Genomic DNA, 15,887 nt, shown 5'->3' with positions numbered 1-15,887 from the left:
GACTTGCCGTCTAGGGGTCCGAAGTGCCGCAGGGAACCAGGCAGGATTGGCTGGCTGTAGGAGGCAGAGGATGGAGGAGGGGTGGAGAGTCGTGGGAGGTGGGGCGGGCGGTTCCGCGAGGCCCCGTGTGCCAGGCTGGGGCCCCGTGGCTTGTGCCCTGCCAGGATTTTCCCCTGGAGCTGCGACCCCGAAGCCCACCCAGCACCTCTCCGCCGCCCAGGCCCGGTCCGGCAGCCCGTAGTCTAACCTTAGCTCCTCTTGCTGTCTAAGGGGCTCTGCCTCCCTGCAAGGGGGGTCTGCTTAAGGTTACTCCAGGTAACTCCGCCTCCTCCGTGTCCACACCTTTGCCACTGGACAGTCCGGCTAATTTGTTAAGCCAGAATGCCTAGCCCGTGGGGGGAAGGGACATAACCACTGGCTTTATAGCACAGAATCACCCCGTGTCCTTCCGCCGCCAGCCAGGCCCTCTCTCCATTTCTGCGCCTGTGGTCTGGTGCCTATCCTCAGAGCTTTCTCGGTAGGGGCGTGATCTGTTGCATCCTCGCTGGGTAGTGATCCCAGGCCTCCGGGAAGTCGAATATGGATAGGGGAGACAGCAGGGGAGCACAAAGGTGGGGCAGAGGCTGGAAGAGGACCCGGCACTGAAAGAAAGGACGCAGGCTCTAGGCACTGCAAGGATGGGACGTCCAGCCCCTCCCTCCAGCCTGTCAAAGTATGTTTCAAAAAAATTAAAAGCACGATTCATACAAATCAGAGTGAACACAAAGCAAAGCTGAATGGCACAGTCATTCAGCTCATCAAAGTGGTAACGCTGGTTCCACCAGCAGTTGAGGAGCTGCTATTTGCAGGCAATTTTATAAAGGATGTTAAGTATAAAATTGCTGAGTGAGATACCAAACTAGCTACTGTCCTACACAGTGATAAACTACCTCCTTTGGGATTCTTTTATTTTACTGGACAGAAATCATTTGCCTCTCTACCAGACACAAGTTATGTGAACTTTACATAGACTAGCAAAATCAAGCAATGATACATTCTTCTAGAAAACTATCCTTGAAAGGACAGGCAGTTGTCCTGTTGATCAGTTTTGGTTATTTTTTTCTTTTTAGAGATTTATTTATTTTTGGCTTCACTGAGTCTTCAGTGCGCAGGCTTTCTCTAGTTGCCGAGAGCAGGGGCTACTCTTCGCGGCTGTGCTTGGGCTTCTCATTGTGGTGGCTTCTCTTGTTGCAGAGCACAGGCTTTCGGGAGCTCGGGCTTCAGTAGTTATGGCATGTGGACTCAGTAGTTGTGGCTTGTGGGCTCTAGAGCGCAGGCTCAGTAGTTGTGGTACATGGGCTTAGTTGCTCTGCAGCATGTGGGATTTTCCTGGACCAGGGATTGAACTTGTGTCTCCTGCACTGGCAGATGGATTCTTATCCACTGTGCCACCAGGGAAGTCCCATGGAGATATATATATATATATATATATATATATTTTTTTTTTTTTTTCTTAATAAGGCTGTTCCTATGGGTATATCAGGCAATCAAATAGATCTCTTTTTCTGGGATTTCCCCCAGCCCGTCCCCCGCCTTCACTCTCAACGTAAAGTCCCCATTCCCTTATGCCTCATCATGGCCCTGCTGTGCAATCCCACAACCTTAGGTTGGTTTTTTTTGGTTGTTGTTTTTTGTTTGTTTTTAACATCAGAGAGATCATACTACGATAATCATTGTGCAAGTAATTTTCCACCTACATAGCAATATATCATGGATGTTTTTTCTGTGTCAGCATTTGAGGATTGAATTTGTTACCAGCTACATTATTTTTCTTAGTCGGATTATTTCCTAAATTTCTAAAAGTTTTTTCCTATTATAAGCAATATTGCATAGAACATCTTATAAACATTAGATTTTGAAGTTTGAGACTTCCAAGAGTTCTCCTCCAAAGCTACACTGTCAACTGTTTCACCAGGGCCCTGTGGCTTCACACCCGTGACCCTTGACCTCTCACACCCACCCACACCTTTGGTTCCTTGCCTTTACTTTTTATGTTCCACAACCCTTGTGTCTGCACTGTCTCATTATCCTCCTTCTGTGCTAATGTCTTATAGTGTTGCATCTGTTTCTACCTCTACCTACCCAGGGCTTTATCCTTCTCTATCCTTAAAACTCAACATTCAAAAAATTATTACCATGGTCCCATCACATCATGACAAATAGATGGGGGGGGGGGTGAGTGAAAACAGTGACAGATTTTATTTTCTTGGGCTCCAAAATCACTGTGGACAGTGATTGCAGCCAAGAAATTAAAAGATGCTTGCTCCTTGGAAGAAAAGCTATGACAAATCTAGACAGTGTATCCAAAGGTCTGTAGTCAAAGCTATGGTTTTTCCAGTAGTCATGTACAGATGTGAGAGCTGGACTATAAAGAAGGCTGAGTGCCAAAGAATTGATGCTTTTGAGTTGTTATGCTGAAAAAAGACTCTTGAGAGTCCCTTGGACAGCAAGAAGATCAAACCAGTCAATCCTAAAGGAAATCAACCCTGAATATTCATTGGAGGGACTGATGCTAAAGCTGAAACTCCAGTACTTTGGACACCTGATAAGAAGAACTGACTCACTGGGAAAAACCCTGATGCTGGGAAAGATTGAGGGCAGGAGGAGAAGAGGGAGACAGAGGATGAGATGGTTGGATGGCATCACTGACTCAATGGACTTGAGTTTTAGCAAACTCCAGGCGATAGTGAAGGACAGGGAATCCTGGTGTGCTGCAGTCCGTGGGGTCACAGAGTCGGATATGAGTGAGTGACTGAACAAGGACAATCTCTGGTGACTCACTCCACCCTATTTTGGAACACTAGACAAGGAGTGGCAGGAGGTAAGCTGGACTCTCCCTCAGCTTTTGGGACCTTCCACCCTACAATTCTTCCTCTTTTCCCTTTCCATGACTCCCGCCTTCCAGAAATTCATGGTCTAGTTGAGAAGACACACAGGTAAATGAAAAAGGACACTGGAGGGTTTTAGGAATCATGTGTGTATTCCTCCATTCAACACCTCCTGAGCACCTACAGTGTGGGGAGCAGTTATGAACCCTGTCCTTGAGAGCTTACAGTCTAGTGACAGAGGGAAGGACAGGGCTCAGGAGTTCTAAAACATGCCTCCATGGTAGCCTCAAGGGCAAGTGAAGGATGGAGGAGGCATGCCAGCTTCATCTTGGACGTCCCTCCTATATCACTCCTTTCACAGTCCATTGGCCAGAACCAGTCATGTGACTACAACCTAACTGAAAGGTAGGCTGGGAAATGCTGGGAAGTAGCTGAGATATTTGTTGAGCACAGATTCTCCCTCATGGAATTTGAATGTATTGAGCCAAGGACAAAAAGTAGGAGGAGCTTCGTCATCCTGACGACATTGCCTGAGGACAATGTGGCAGGGCCTGAGGACAATGTCTGCTGGTTCTTGTGCCCAGAGTTTCCAGTTTCGGTCCTTCCTGACTGAGTTTAACTCCTACTGTGTTTAACCCATTCTTCAGTCCCTCAAAACACTCGGTTTCTTTTTCACAAATTCCTTTATTGCTTGAGTTTGCAGGAATTGTTTTAAACAAAAGAAGCTTGACAGCTGTATCTCTGAATCATTTGGGGCTGCACTGAATCTCAATAAAGAATGAACAGTTCCAGTGCTGTGAGCTCGGCAGCCTTCCCCTTTCTGAGGCATTGTTCTATTTATTTCAGTGTCCATGTTTGTGCAATTATTCAAATATATATTGTATCTGTCTACAGTGTTTTATAAAAATCAGTGAAACTGAAAAAACCAGAGCTCTACTGCCTACACTATGAGACAGGGATGGAAATCATCAGGTGAATTCAAGGGGACACATTTTTGGCCTTAACGGATGTTCACTGAGTCAGAACAAGAAAAAAGAAAAACAGAAGAATGTATATGAAATGTTAGAATTCTGTAGGCAACGTATGATGAATTATATAATATCGCCTAAGTCTCCAGAAGTGGAAATTATTTTATAATATGCAAGGCTTTTGTCCAACTTTGGGTCATGTTTTTTTAGAAAGCGGATGTGGGCACTGCCTGCTTGTCCTGGGCAATATGTCCTCCTGCCTTGCTTCCTGTGGCTCTTTCTCAGTGGTTGTTCATTTTAAAGCTGTGACCACAGGTCACTATCATCTTCTCTGGCAGTTTTCAGGCGGATAGTCTAGAGGAGGGCTGCCCTTGAGTCAGGTGACCATTGGGTCCAGTCAGCTGTGGTCAGTGGGACCAGGGGCAGGACTGTGTTCCCCCCATGGTACCCCTCCAGTGGGCTACAGGTGTGTAGGCACTTTGAGGCTTAGAATCTTCAAAAGGCATAGTGGTGCCATCCAATGAGGTTATGTTTTCTGGGGTTTTATGTTTTTGCTTTGTTTCTGTTTCGCCATGTGCGTGTTGGGGGGTGAGTTATACCAGGCTGGGGTGTCCCAGGAGAGGCACGGGGAGCCTGATTTTCTGGGGAGTCCTTTTCTCTGGGCGGCAGGTAGCCTAGAGCAATGCCCCATGGGGCCCTGTTCCCCAGGTCAGTTAGATGGAGACACTGTTCTCAATGAGGGGAGGGTCCAGGTAGGGGTAGGGTAGCGCCAGGCCGCGGTTTCGCTCTTGGATGTCTCGCGAGATCTCAGCGAGGCGGCTCTGGAAGGCAGTGATGCTCCGGCGCGGGGCCTCCTCAATGAAGTGCTCATCCGGGTAGGTGCCCAGGGGCCGCTGGGAACCAAACACAAGGCGAGGAGGGGCGGGGGGGGGGGGGGGGGGGTGAAGGGGCTGCTATGCAGCTGCGACCCGCCTTAGCCATCCACCCCAGGGGACCTGAAGCAGCCTCTGATTGAGCCACCTTCCCCTAAACGGTGACGATAACCGTGGGCAGCTCTGAGGATGAAGGCTCAAGTCAAAGGGCCCAGCCACCCTGGAACGTATCACGCGTTTCCCTTGCAGCGAAGGGTGACTCTGCATCATCTCATTTGGCCCTCCTTGTGAGATGTCCAGTGACCATGTGTCCCCCTGGGAAGGCTCCGTGGGGTGTGTGACAGTAGAGTGGGATCTGGGTCAGGAAGGGTAAACAGCATTGCCTCCCTTACCCCAGGGCTGGCCCAGCTGGGTTCCCAGCTCCACACTCACTCGGTCTCCAGGCTCCTTGCTCAGCAGCCAGAGGGCAGTGACCACATCACACGTGGCATTGACTGGTGGGAGAGTGGCTAAGAACCCCTCCAGCCTGGCCTGGCCTTTGGAGGTGGGCGGTGGCAGCTGCATGGTGGGTGGCAGGTTGGGCATCCAGGCACCAAAGTCATACTGACAGGCAAGAGGGCAGAGTGAGGTGAGGAGCCCATCCTCCTCCCCAATCCTGCCCCCGACATTGACCCTTCTCACCTGCCCCGCACTGACAGCCGAATGCTTGGCGGAACAGTTGAATATCACCATGGTGACGTACTGTATCAGGGCTTCCCGCGTCCCCAGGGTGGAGGGTAGACCTGCAGGGAGAGCTGGGCTGGGAATGGGGCTGTAAGGGTCCTGAGGACAATGCTGCAGAGGTCTGAGGGTAGGACCTAAGAACCGAGGTCCCCCTACCTGAGCTCTCCCGGCCTAGGAAGCCCTCAGAGAAGATCTCCCATACCCAGGCCTGGAGTTCACTGTCATTGCGGACAGACTCATCACTTGGGTAGTAGATGTCGATCATTTCGGAGACAAAGCTGCAAGGTACATGGGGTTGCTGTCCCAGCTGTCAACCCCAACCCTCTCTGAGAAGCGCCCCTGCCCAGTCCTGGTGCTGTTAATGTCCATCCCTCCTCCTGGTGGGCGCCTCCATGGGCCTTCCTTCTCCTTCCTCCCTGCCCCCAAGGCTGAAGCTCTCTGGGGCTGAATCCCTTACCGCTCCACTGCACCCCAGATCTGCATCCCATCATCCCGGTAGTAGTAGTCTGGGATGTCTTCAACTCCTCGGGCCCGGATATCATCAGGCAGACACAGGACAGAATAGTTCAGCTGTTCCATGTTCTTCTGTATCAGCTCAGAGAAGCCTCCAATGCCAAGGCCTGTGGACTTGGAGATTGGACTCCTGGTTACCACAGCCCTTGCCCCAGAAGCAGGAGGTAATACTGTTTGGGGAGACAGGGCCACTCCCACCCCAGGATCTCAAGAGTCTTCATACTGAAGGACTAGCCCACCCCCATTCTCCCTAAAGCAGTCCTTACCCTGTCCACCACCTGCCCAGGGGCGATGAGCAGTTCTCGGCCCAGCGTGTTGATATGCAAGGTATATCGAGTGTGAGGGATCAGCAGCTGTAAGGGTCAGAGAAGAGAGCTGGGTAAAGCCTGAGCAGCTCTGATCCCACGCCTTGGTTCACAGAGGGACCCAGCCCTGTAAATCACTCATGGAAAGAGATGACAGCAACAAGATAGGCTGCCTGGGACAGAGATCAGGGCTCCAGGACCAGTGATGGGGGCTGAGGTCCACCAGCATCCTTTTCTGTGACCTTGACCATATGTGTTCCTCTCTTTGGGTATCAGATCACTGGGCAAATGAGAGGGCTCATCTGGATGAGCTCCGTGAATCCCTCCGGCTCCAGCATCCTGTGATTTTCTGACCCCTGGGTAGGCAAAGCACCATGAATTGGGCCTGGCAATGTGGAACATTCCCTAGAGCCCACCACTGAGTACCAGGCCCTGGGAACTGCTGATTGTCAGAAAGAATCAGCCTGGATTGAAAAGGACAGGGTAGAGCCTGCATCCAGGATCTAGGAGGCTGTCTAAGGAAGAGTCAGAAAGTCCCAGCAGCTGTGGACCCATCACACTGACAGAGGAGATGCTCCAGGCCCCTGGAAGGGATGAATCTGGGCCATCTGATGACTTAGCAAAGCCCGCCTTAGAGACATGGGCCTCTCTCTCATGGCTTCCCATCTCTGCATCAATCTACAGAAAACCTGCTGGCCATGTTCTCACTTTGGCATCTGTCTACCCCAGGTCTCTCCTTCCCTAGGAGCTGGGCTCCTGTGACAGCTGTTGGATTGAGCTCTCCTAGAAGGGAATCTCTCTGGGGTACAATCTGCTGTGACATGTGTTCCTTCCTCTATCCCCAGCCCCATCATCTCACCCCAGCTTAGGGCTTGCCAGAAAGCAGCCCCTTGGGGCAGTTGTGCAGGGAGTTGCTACTGAGGCAGGATGGGGGCTTAGCATCCTGGCCTGGAAGGACAGGGCCATGTGGGGACAGGCTGCACGGATGAGGCACCCTGAGGGGCAGGCCCAGGTGCGGGGACGTGCAGGCTTAGGGCACAGTCTGGGCCATCTTGCTGAGCCACTGACCTTGAAGAGGGGGTGGCAGTGGGGCAGCTGGCGCAGCGTAGCTAGGGCGAAGACCTCGGGCACCAGGTGTGCCTGTAACAGGTGTGTGAGGGCCTCGTGGATGGAGAACTCGGCATTGCGCACCCACGTCTTGGCCAGCAACCAGTCCCACTTGTCATCACTGGGCAGAAAGATGGGGCTGTTGGGCCCAGGGGTCTGGCTGAGCTGTAGGATGGGCCAGTGGGGAGAGGCAGCCTTGAGTGTCTGCCCACCTCTCAGACCACTCCCCACCCCTGCCCTGCCACCTGCTGGCTGCTGACCTGGATGGCGAGCGGCAGCAGGGGCCCACGGCCGGGGCGCTGGTATAGCAGGGTCATTGGGGCCGTGGAGAACTGAGGCCTCCCATTGATGACATTGGTGCGGACACCAGCAAGGAGGCTGTAATCCACCAGGAACAGAGACCCCTTCTGCAGGAGAGAGCAGGGGAGCCTGGGCTGCCATCTGGCTTTCTGCAGGTGGGGAGTATGGGAATGCGGAAGAGGATGCGGGGCTAGGAGTAGAGTGTACACAGGAGAGGGTGTTCTTGGCACATCGTGCACCGTAGGTCCTTAACCAATGTGAATATGGTTCCTTTTCGGTAGGGGATGGGCCTGAAGGACTGAGATGGGGGTGTGCAGGGCCAGGACCCCCTGCCCCTCACCTCCAGCTCGGCCTGCAGGCTTGTTCCAGGGCCCAACACTGGGGCCACCATGGCATCGGTGACAGGGAAGTTCTTGGGGAGGTAGTGACAGCGTCGGATCAGGACGGGGTTGAGGCCATTCAGGAACTGGTAGGCGAAGAAGGTGTCCTCCTGCCAGTGCTCAAACACGTATTCTGTGGGGAGGGGCAGGGGAGATGGGACTGGTCACCCCACTGGTGACCCAGCCCCCGGGGGACTGCCCCTGGGCACCATGGTGGAGCTTCTCTTGGGTCCGTCCTGTGTGCCCCTCTCTTCTTGCTCTGTACCTTTCTCAGGGTGACCTCCTCTGACCCCTTGGCTTCAGTTCACCCAAGCAGTATATCTTAGCTCCCAGCCCACCTGGCCTACCATCTCCCTGCCATCCCCACCTCTGTGACTCAAACACAGCACATCTGAGGCTGAACATGGGTTCCGGCTCCAGCCCGGGCCCCGCCCCATTGCCTGGCTTCCCAGGAATGGCACCTCCATCCACCAGATCACCTGGGGCAGAGCAGCTCCCCCCATCCTCCTCCCATCAAGTCCCGTCCATTCTCCACCCTCAGTAGCTCCTGGTCCTCCCAGCCACTCCGTGTCGTCACTGCCTTGCTGAGGTTTCCATCTTCTGCTGACCACGACCAAAGCCTCATGTCCTGTCCTGCTTCCACTGCTGTCCAGACAGCCCATCCCCTATGGCACAACTGGCCACAGCATTCCCCAACAGGCAGCTGGTTGAAACTTCCCACTGCATATAGGAAAGGTCTGAGCTCCTACCATGGCCTCCGCAGTTCTGCACAGCTGGGGGCCTAGACACCTCCCCTACTTCGCCTCCTATCTTCCTGCCCTGGATCAATACTCTTTGGCCACAGCAGCATCTTCTGCCCCTAGGAGGTCTCTGCTCCTTCCATTTTCAGGGCCTTCACCTGCGTCACCCCCTGAACCTGAAGCACCCTCTGCTTCCCTTACACCATGCCCAGCACTGTTGACACCTATGCAACTTTGAGGTCTCAAGTTTTGACTCGGCCTAAAGTCACCTCTGTGGGTCACTCCCTAGCTGGACCAAGCCAGCTGCCCCTTACACACTCTCACTGGAGCCGCAATGTGCAGGCTTCACAAGTGAACCTCTTGATTTACTTTTGAGCCTACTTTGCTTTTTGCCTGCTCAACTGGAAGCTCTGGGGGGACAAGAACTGTGTCCACAGCCCCTAAGACACTGTCTGGTGTGTAGTAGCCAACAAGTGTCTGATGGATTAAAAGGCATTAGAAGGTCAGAGATGCCCCCAGTACACATCTTCTTTTGTGTCTGGGGAGAAAGTAAGGCTCAGTGAGGATCACACAGTGGACTGGGGCTTGGTTTTCTGAGACTCCTGATAGGGAGAGCTGATGCCCCAGGGAAGAGGTCTGCAGCCCTCACCCACAGCTGGAGTCTTCCGGAAGTTGAACACCCGTCTCATTTCCTGCAGACTCTTCCAGAGTCCCTTGTGGTCCAGCAGCCCTTTGAGTTTCAGCTCAGCCAACCTGCCAGAAGATGTGAGGGGTGGGGTGAGGGAGGCAAGAGGCCCTGGGAGACCCTCCCCTGTTGTCTAGGCTTATCCTTCCTGGGATTCCAAACTAGCTTCTGGGGCCCAAGGCAGTCACGGCCTCAAGGCTGCCATCACCCTGTGGGAATAGGTGGTGAGTAGAGGCCTTGCCCTGGGGGAGGGGGGTCATGTGACCCATATTCCTGATGGTGGGGAGGGCAGAAGGCAGGGGTCCTAGGGCATCTGAGACCCATGGACAGGAGAGGGGGTTTGTCCTCACGCAGAGCCGCCCCGCAGGTAGAAGGTGGTGTTCTTGGCCACAGAATATTTGATGTTGAGGTTCAGGTTTTTTACAGTCTCCTCGTTGAGGCACCGAGGCCAGCCTGGGATGTAAGTCTTCCAGCTGGAGGGAAGAGCCAGAAGGCAGTCAGCAAGAAGCCTCAGGGAACCCACTGACGAGAGATAGGGGGTGGCAGACTCTTCAAGGCCCTGGTCAGGGCCAGCCCCTTTCCACAAGCAGGAGTCTTTTTGGGCTCTGTCTTTTCCCTCCACCCTCAAGGCTGCAGGGGGAGCTGCCATGTTCCCGGAAGACTCCTCCCCTGATCCATTCATTGGTCCAGGGTTGGGCACCTGGCCAGAGAGGGGCCAATCAGAATCCTTCCTGGGGAACTGGCCATTGGGGCTGGATCTGGGGACATTTCCCTCTCTCTGGCTATCTGGGTTATAACATGTAAACATCAGGACTGCTAGTTACAGCCATTTCCCATTATGTGGCCTGGGAACAAAGAAAGCTGTTCTGCAGAGAAAAGTGAAGGAGAGAGAAGCAATTGGGGGCTCCAGAGACAGGGAAGAGAGTCACCTTGTTTCTGGCCCCTGAGATTTGGCTACGCTTCCAGCCCTCACTTCTGTGAATATCTCTGTGACCTGTTGAAACATTCCTTTGTTTTTTTTTTTCTGTCTGCTAGTTGGAGTCTGTTTTTGTTTTTGCAAAACTCCTGACCAACAGAGATGCATTGCAGAGGGGACGCTGTCCTGAAGGTGGGAGTGTGTGAAGGCATCAATTGCGTTTGGCAGGCATCCCATGGAGAGACACTTCAGCCTCTGTAGCTTAAGGGAGCCTAGAAATTTCCTCTGGTCTGCCCTAAAGCATCTCTAAATCCCTTTATCCAGCAGCAACACAGCCTGAGATCTTTGGGTGAAATGGTAAAATCATGACCCTGCAAAGCTGAGTTGACCCCAGCCAGTCGTCCTTTCATTCCTTCCCTTGCTCATTCTTTAGTTCATTCAATCATTGCCTTGGGTTCAAACAGGCACCTTCAAAGAACAATTTGCAATTAAAGTACACTGCCACCAAGTGGTGGCCAAACCCTGCTTTTCAAACTTCAATGTACAAAAATTTAATTCGCCCAGGGAATTAAAATGCAGATTCTCATTTAGTAGGTCTGGGATGGGTGGGCCCAAGACCCTGCATTTCTAACAAGCTCCCAGGTGATGCTGACTCTGTGGATCTGAGACCTTGCTCTGAGTATTGAAGGTGTAGCCACCGGGAGCAGAGGTAACCAAGGGACATTATGAACAACAGTCTATACATTTGTGCAGGGCTTAGCAGCTGACAAGCTGCATTCATAACCATTTTCTCATTTGTTCTTCCTAAAATCACAGATCAGACTGGTATTCTTAGCTTCTTTTGCAGGAGAAAATAAGGATTAAAAAGGTTAAAGAATTTGCCTAACCTTTCACATCTTCTGCCCTGCACTGAGGTTGGCCCTGCATCTCCTGACTCCTGTGTCTTTGTTTTGCCAAGAAAGGAAGAAAGCGCTTCTTCACTCCACGGACACAGCCCTCTCCATCTGTTCCCTCAGCTGGGGCCGTTGCTGGCAGATTGGGCCTCATGGTTTTCTCAGGGATATAATTCACAACACATGTGGAAGTACCAGGAGCCAAATGAGCCTGCAGCTGCTGTGCCCCCAGAGACCTGAAACAAAAGCCTGCAGCCCGGGCTTCAGACACAGCCCGGTTGGCCAGATCATGACCTTTTGAAAACCTGCTCCTGAGTGGGGTCCCTGGCTTTCTGCCTCAGGAGACCCCAGAGGCCCCAGTCCCTTCTGCAGCCCTCCACTTTCTGCCAGGGGGCCCTCTAGGACTCAGCTATCCCAGCTGACCTCCAACAATGTTGAGCCCAGAGCAGAGGAAGAGCTCCCTCCCACCCCTTGCCCACCCTGAAGGATGAGTTTCCTGGGGGTTGGGGTGGCATATTTCTGGTTCTGCCCCTACTTCCAGGACACAGAACATGTTAATGTTTGAAAAAGCCCCAGGGGAAGAAAGGTGTCAGCAAGATTAAGGCAATTGAGAGCAGGAGGTTTTCAAGGTTTAGTGGGCATGAATCACCTGGAAATCTCCTTAATACAACATTGTTGGCAACAAAGACTTACTATATCACACAAAGAATTATGCCCGGAACCTTGTAATAACCTGTGTGCCTGTGTGTGTTTAGTCGTTCAGTCGTGTCCAACTCTTTGTGACCCTGTAGACTGTAGCCCGCCAGGCTCCTCTGTCCATGGGATTCTCCAGGCAAGAATACCTTTCCCTTCTTCAGGGGATCTTCCCAACCCGGGATCGACCCTGGATCTCCCGCACTGCGGGCAGATTCTTTACCATCTGAGCCATCTGGGAAGTCCTGTAATAACCTATAGTGGAATATAATCTAGAAACAACCTGAATCACTATGAATCACTATGAATACCCCAAACTAATATAATATTATACATCAACCATACTTTCATGAAAAAACACCAGTATTGCCGCCCTTCCCCCCATATCTGATTCGGGAGGTCTGAGGAGGTTCTGATTATCATTTCTAAGGAGTTCCTGGTGATACTGTGATGGGAAAGGACAGAGGACCAGATGGAGACTTCCTACCACACTATCAGCAGCGGGAAAGGGCTGACCCTGGTCCGCACAGGCAACCTATCTCCACCCCCTCTCCACACAGAAGCCCCCTCCTCACCCGTAGGCCTCCCGCCTGGCCTGCAGCTCCTCCCTGCGCTGTTGCTGGAGCGTGGGGTGGTGATCTTCCCAGGAGATCTTCGCTGTGGGAGGAGAGGAGCAGGTGAGGAGGGCAGAGAAACCCCCCTGACCCCTGGCCTCAGCCACTCCCCCCTCCACTTGATCTACCCCTTGCCAGGTCCCTCGCCCGCAGAAGGATGGCCTCTCCCACTCTAGACTGCCACCTCCCCCTCCCCTCAACCTCCTCTCCCCCCGCCCCGGCTCAACCCCGTGCCCCTGTCCCTCCGCCTTGGCGACTCCGGTTCATCTCTCCGGTCCTCCCTTGCCCTTTCCCCCAACAAACCAGCCCCCCCCCTTTCCTGTGTGCCCCTCACCTGTCCCCTCCCGCAGCAGCAGGCTCCCCTCGCCCTCCAGCCACTGGTAGCAGGGGAAGCATAGCGACGCGGCCCCGTGCAGCGGCGTGAGCTGGAGCCAGCGGCAGAACCAGGCGTCCCCGGCCGAGGGCGCGAGGGGCCGGGATCGCGCTAGGGGCGCCTTGTGGACGCGCACCAGCAGCACCCGGCCCACGTCCTGGGGGGGCGTCACCTCGAAGTCCTCCTCCTGTGGGGAAGAGACGTTTTACTTTCCTAGAGGGTCGTCCCTCCTGCTCCCTCCTCCGCCCGCACCCCTACCTCCCGAGCACTCACGGCGCCCGCGTTAAACTCTTTGCCGAGATGGTCCAGGGGCAGTGGGGGGGTCTCTCCTCGGGTCCCCACGATGCTGACAGAGATTTTGTCCCACGTGCCGGCCCCCAAGGCCTCTCCGGTGGATACCCTCACCCTGAACTTGGCCATGGTGACAGCCGGAGTCTGACTCTCTCCTGCTGGTCGGACTGCAGAGCCCAGTCGCTCACCCCCAGGGATACCCACCTCCGCACCCTGGCCAGGTAACTCTGAGTTCCGGTGGGGCCTATCGCCGCCTCAAAAAGCAACCCCCGGGCTCAGGGCAGAGAGGGCGGAGCTGAGGGGCAGGGCGATAGGCAAGCAGTGTGAGCTGGTCTGCCCTGGGGCTGGTCTGCCCTGAGACGTGTAGGGACTGAGGTTTGTAGGGCAGGGCCAGAGGGAATTGGGATCCAGTGGAGCTCGGGTTTGTTTGTCCACCTCTTTGTTTCTTTGCCTTCTTAGCCTTGAAAAGCTATGCAGAGAAATTCCCTGGTGATCCGGTGGTTAAGACTGGCACTTCCAATGCAGGGGACATGGGTTCGATCCCTGATCAGGAAACTAAGATCCTGTATGTGGGGCAAGAGGGGGGGGGGGGGGGATCCATTTTTCTGCCATTTTAATGGAGCTTGGGGGAGGGGACAAAAGCCAATGTTTGTTTTATCCAGAATAACTTAGAAGATCAACCTGTTGCATTTCTCCATGCCTAAATCCCCACTAGTTCTATCCATTGTTCCCCATTCTGTTACCTTTTGTTGTTTTCTGTATATTTCTGCTGAAGCAGGAGGAACCTTGAAGCAGGCAACACTTATATTCTCTTAGCTCTGGGAAATTTGGTGGGGAATCAGAAGAAGGTTGAACTAGAACCAAATGATGTGGTCTCCTGTAAAATGTTTGCATTCGTTTTATTTTCCTAATTGCATCTTACTTGGTTTCCTAAACTTGCAAAATTACAAAAAGTTAAGACAGTAGAAACAAGGAGGAGGAATTTTTTTAAATAAATTTTTTCTTTTAAGGGGGAGGAAGAGAAATAGGGCAATATCAGAGGATATGGCATGAAAGGAGAGCCGCTTTCAAGATGACCAACTCTTCTTACAAATGACTCTCAGTATTGAAGAAACGCAATGCCAAAGAATGCTCAAACTACTGCACAACTATACTCATCTCACACGCTAGTAAAGTAGTGCTCAAAATTCTCCAAGCCAGGCTTCAACAATATGTGAACCGTGAACTTCCAGATGTTCAAGCTGGTTTTAGAAAAGGCAGAGAAACCAGAGATCAAATTGCCAACATCCGTTGGATCATCAAAAACTCAAGAGAGTTCCAGAAAAGCATCTACTTCTGCTTTATTGACTATGCCAAAGCCTTTGACTGTTTGGATCACATTAAGTTGTGGAAAATTCTTCAAGAGATGGGATTACCAGACCACCTGACCTGCCTCCTGAGAAATCTATATGTAGGTCAGGAAACAACAGTTAGAACTGGACATGGAACAACAGGCTGGTTCCAAATCAGGAAAGGAGTACGTCAAGCCTGTATGTTGTCACCCTGCTTATTGAACTAATATGCAGAGTACGTCATGAGAAATGCTGGGCTGGATGAAGCACAAGCTAGAATCAAGATTGCCGGGAGAAATATCAATAACCTCAGATATGCAGATGACACCACCCTTATGGCAGAAAGTGAAGAAGAACTAAAGAGCCTCTTGGTGAAAGTGAAAGAGGAGAGTGAAAAAGGTGGCTTAAAACTCAACATTCAGAAAACTAAGATCATGGCATCTGGTCCCATCACTTCATGGAAAATAGATGGAGAAACAGTGGAAACTGGCAGACTTTATTTTTCTGGGCTCCAAAATCATTGCAGATGGTGACTGCAGCCATGAAATTAAGACACTTGCTTCTTGGAAGAAAAGCTATGACCAACCTAGACAGCATATTAAAAAGCAGCGATATTACTTTGTCAACAAACGTCCATCTAGTCAAAGCTATGGTTTTTCCAGTAGTCATGTATGGATGTGAGAGTTGGACTATAAAGAAAGCTGAGCACTGAAGAATTGATGCTTTTCAACTGTGGTGTTGGAGAAGACTCTTGAGAGTCCCTTGGACTACAAGGAGATCCAACCAGTCCATCCTAAAGGAAATCAGTCCTGAATATTCATTGGAAGGACTGATGCTGAAGCTGAAACTCCAATACTTTGGCCACCTGATGGGAAGAACTGACTCATTGGAAAAGACCCTGATGCTGGGAAAGATTAAGGTGGGAGGAGAAGGGGACGACAGATGATGAGATGGTTGGATGGCATCACCGACGCCACGGACTCACAAACTCACAGATGGCATCACAAACTCATTAACATGAGTTTGAATAACCCCCTGGAGTTGGTGATGGATAGGGAGGCCTGGCGTGCTGCAGTCCATTGGGTTGCAAAAAGTCAGACACGACTGAGCAACTCAACTGAACTGAACTGACTGGCTTCACATGCTAGAACTACTGGGGGCCTTGGAAAAAGCAAGGCTCTGGCCTCTCCCTATGGTCTGGGTATTGGATGCGGGTATTAATGTGTGTGTGTGTGTGTGTGTGTGTGTGTTAACAGCTTCCCAGGTGATTCTAATATGCTGTCAATCTTGAGAAGAACTGCCCCCAAGGTATGTTT

General features: G+C 52.1%; 1 protein-coding gene across 3 annotated transcripts; it reads right to left on the bottom strand.

Annotated features, from left to right (window-relative positions):
- Positions 1-4,548: 4,548 nt before the first annotated feature.
- On the bottom strand, positions 4,549-13,369 carry LOC133055972 (polyunsaturated fatty acid lipoxygenase ALOX15B-like). 3 transcript variants are annotated; one of them, XM_061141058.1, is made up of 14 exons: positions 13,223-13,369; positions 12,911-13,136; positions 12,538-12,619; positions 9,811-9,933; positions 9,425-9,528; positions 7,996-8,168; positions 7,616-7,762; positions 7,317-7,520; positions 6,210-6,296; positions 5,888-6,057; positions 5,587-5,708; positions 5,389-5,489; positions 5,140-5,310; positions 4,549-4,728 (listed from the first exon to the last, which is right to left on the bottom strand). In XM_061141058.1, exons 1-14 carry the CDS (start codon positions 13,367-13,369, stop codon positions 4,549-4,551), a joined length of 2,037 nt encoding a protein of 678 aa, XP_060997041.1. The 3 variants fall into 3 exon arrangements, with proteins under 3 accessions (XP_060997041.1, XP_060997042.1, XP_060997043.1); XM_061141059.1 differs by lacking the exon at positions 6,210-6,296; XM_061141060.1 differs by lacking the exons at positions 5,587-5,708; positions 6,210-6,296 and having other exon boundaries at positions 5,901-6,057.
- Between the last annotated feature and the right edge of the window lie 2,518 nt (positions 13,370-15,887).

Source organism: Dama dama, chromosome 5, assembly GCF_033118175.1.
Source record: "Dama dama isolate Ldn47 chromosome 5, ASM3311817v1, whole genome shotgun sequence".
Lineage (NCBI taxonomy): Eukaryota > Metazoa > Chordata > Mammalia > Artiodactyla > Cervidae > Dama > Dama dama.
The sequence above is the reverse complement of the archived record's forward strand: the minus strand, read 5'-3'. Positions and strand labels throughout refer to the sequence as shown.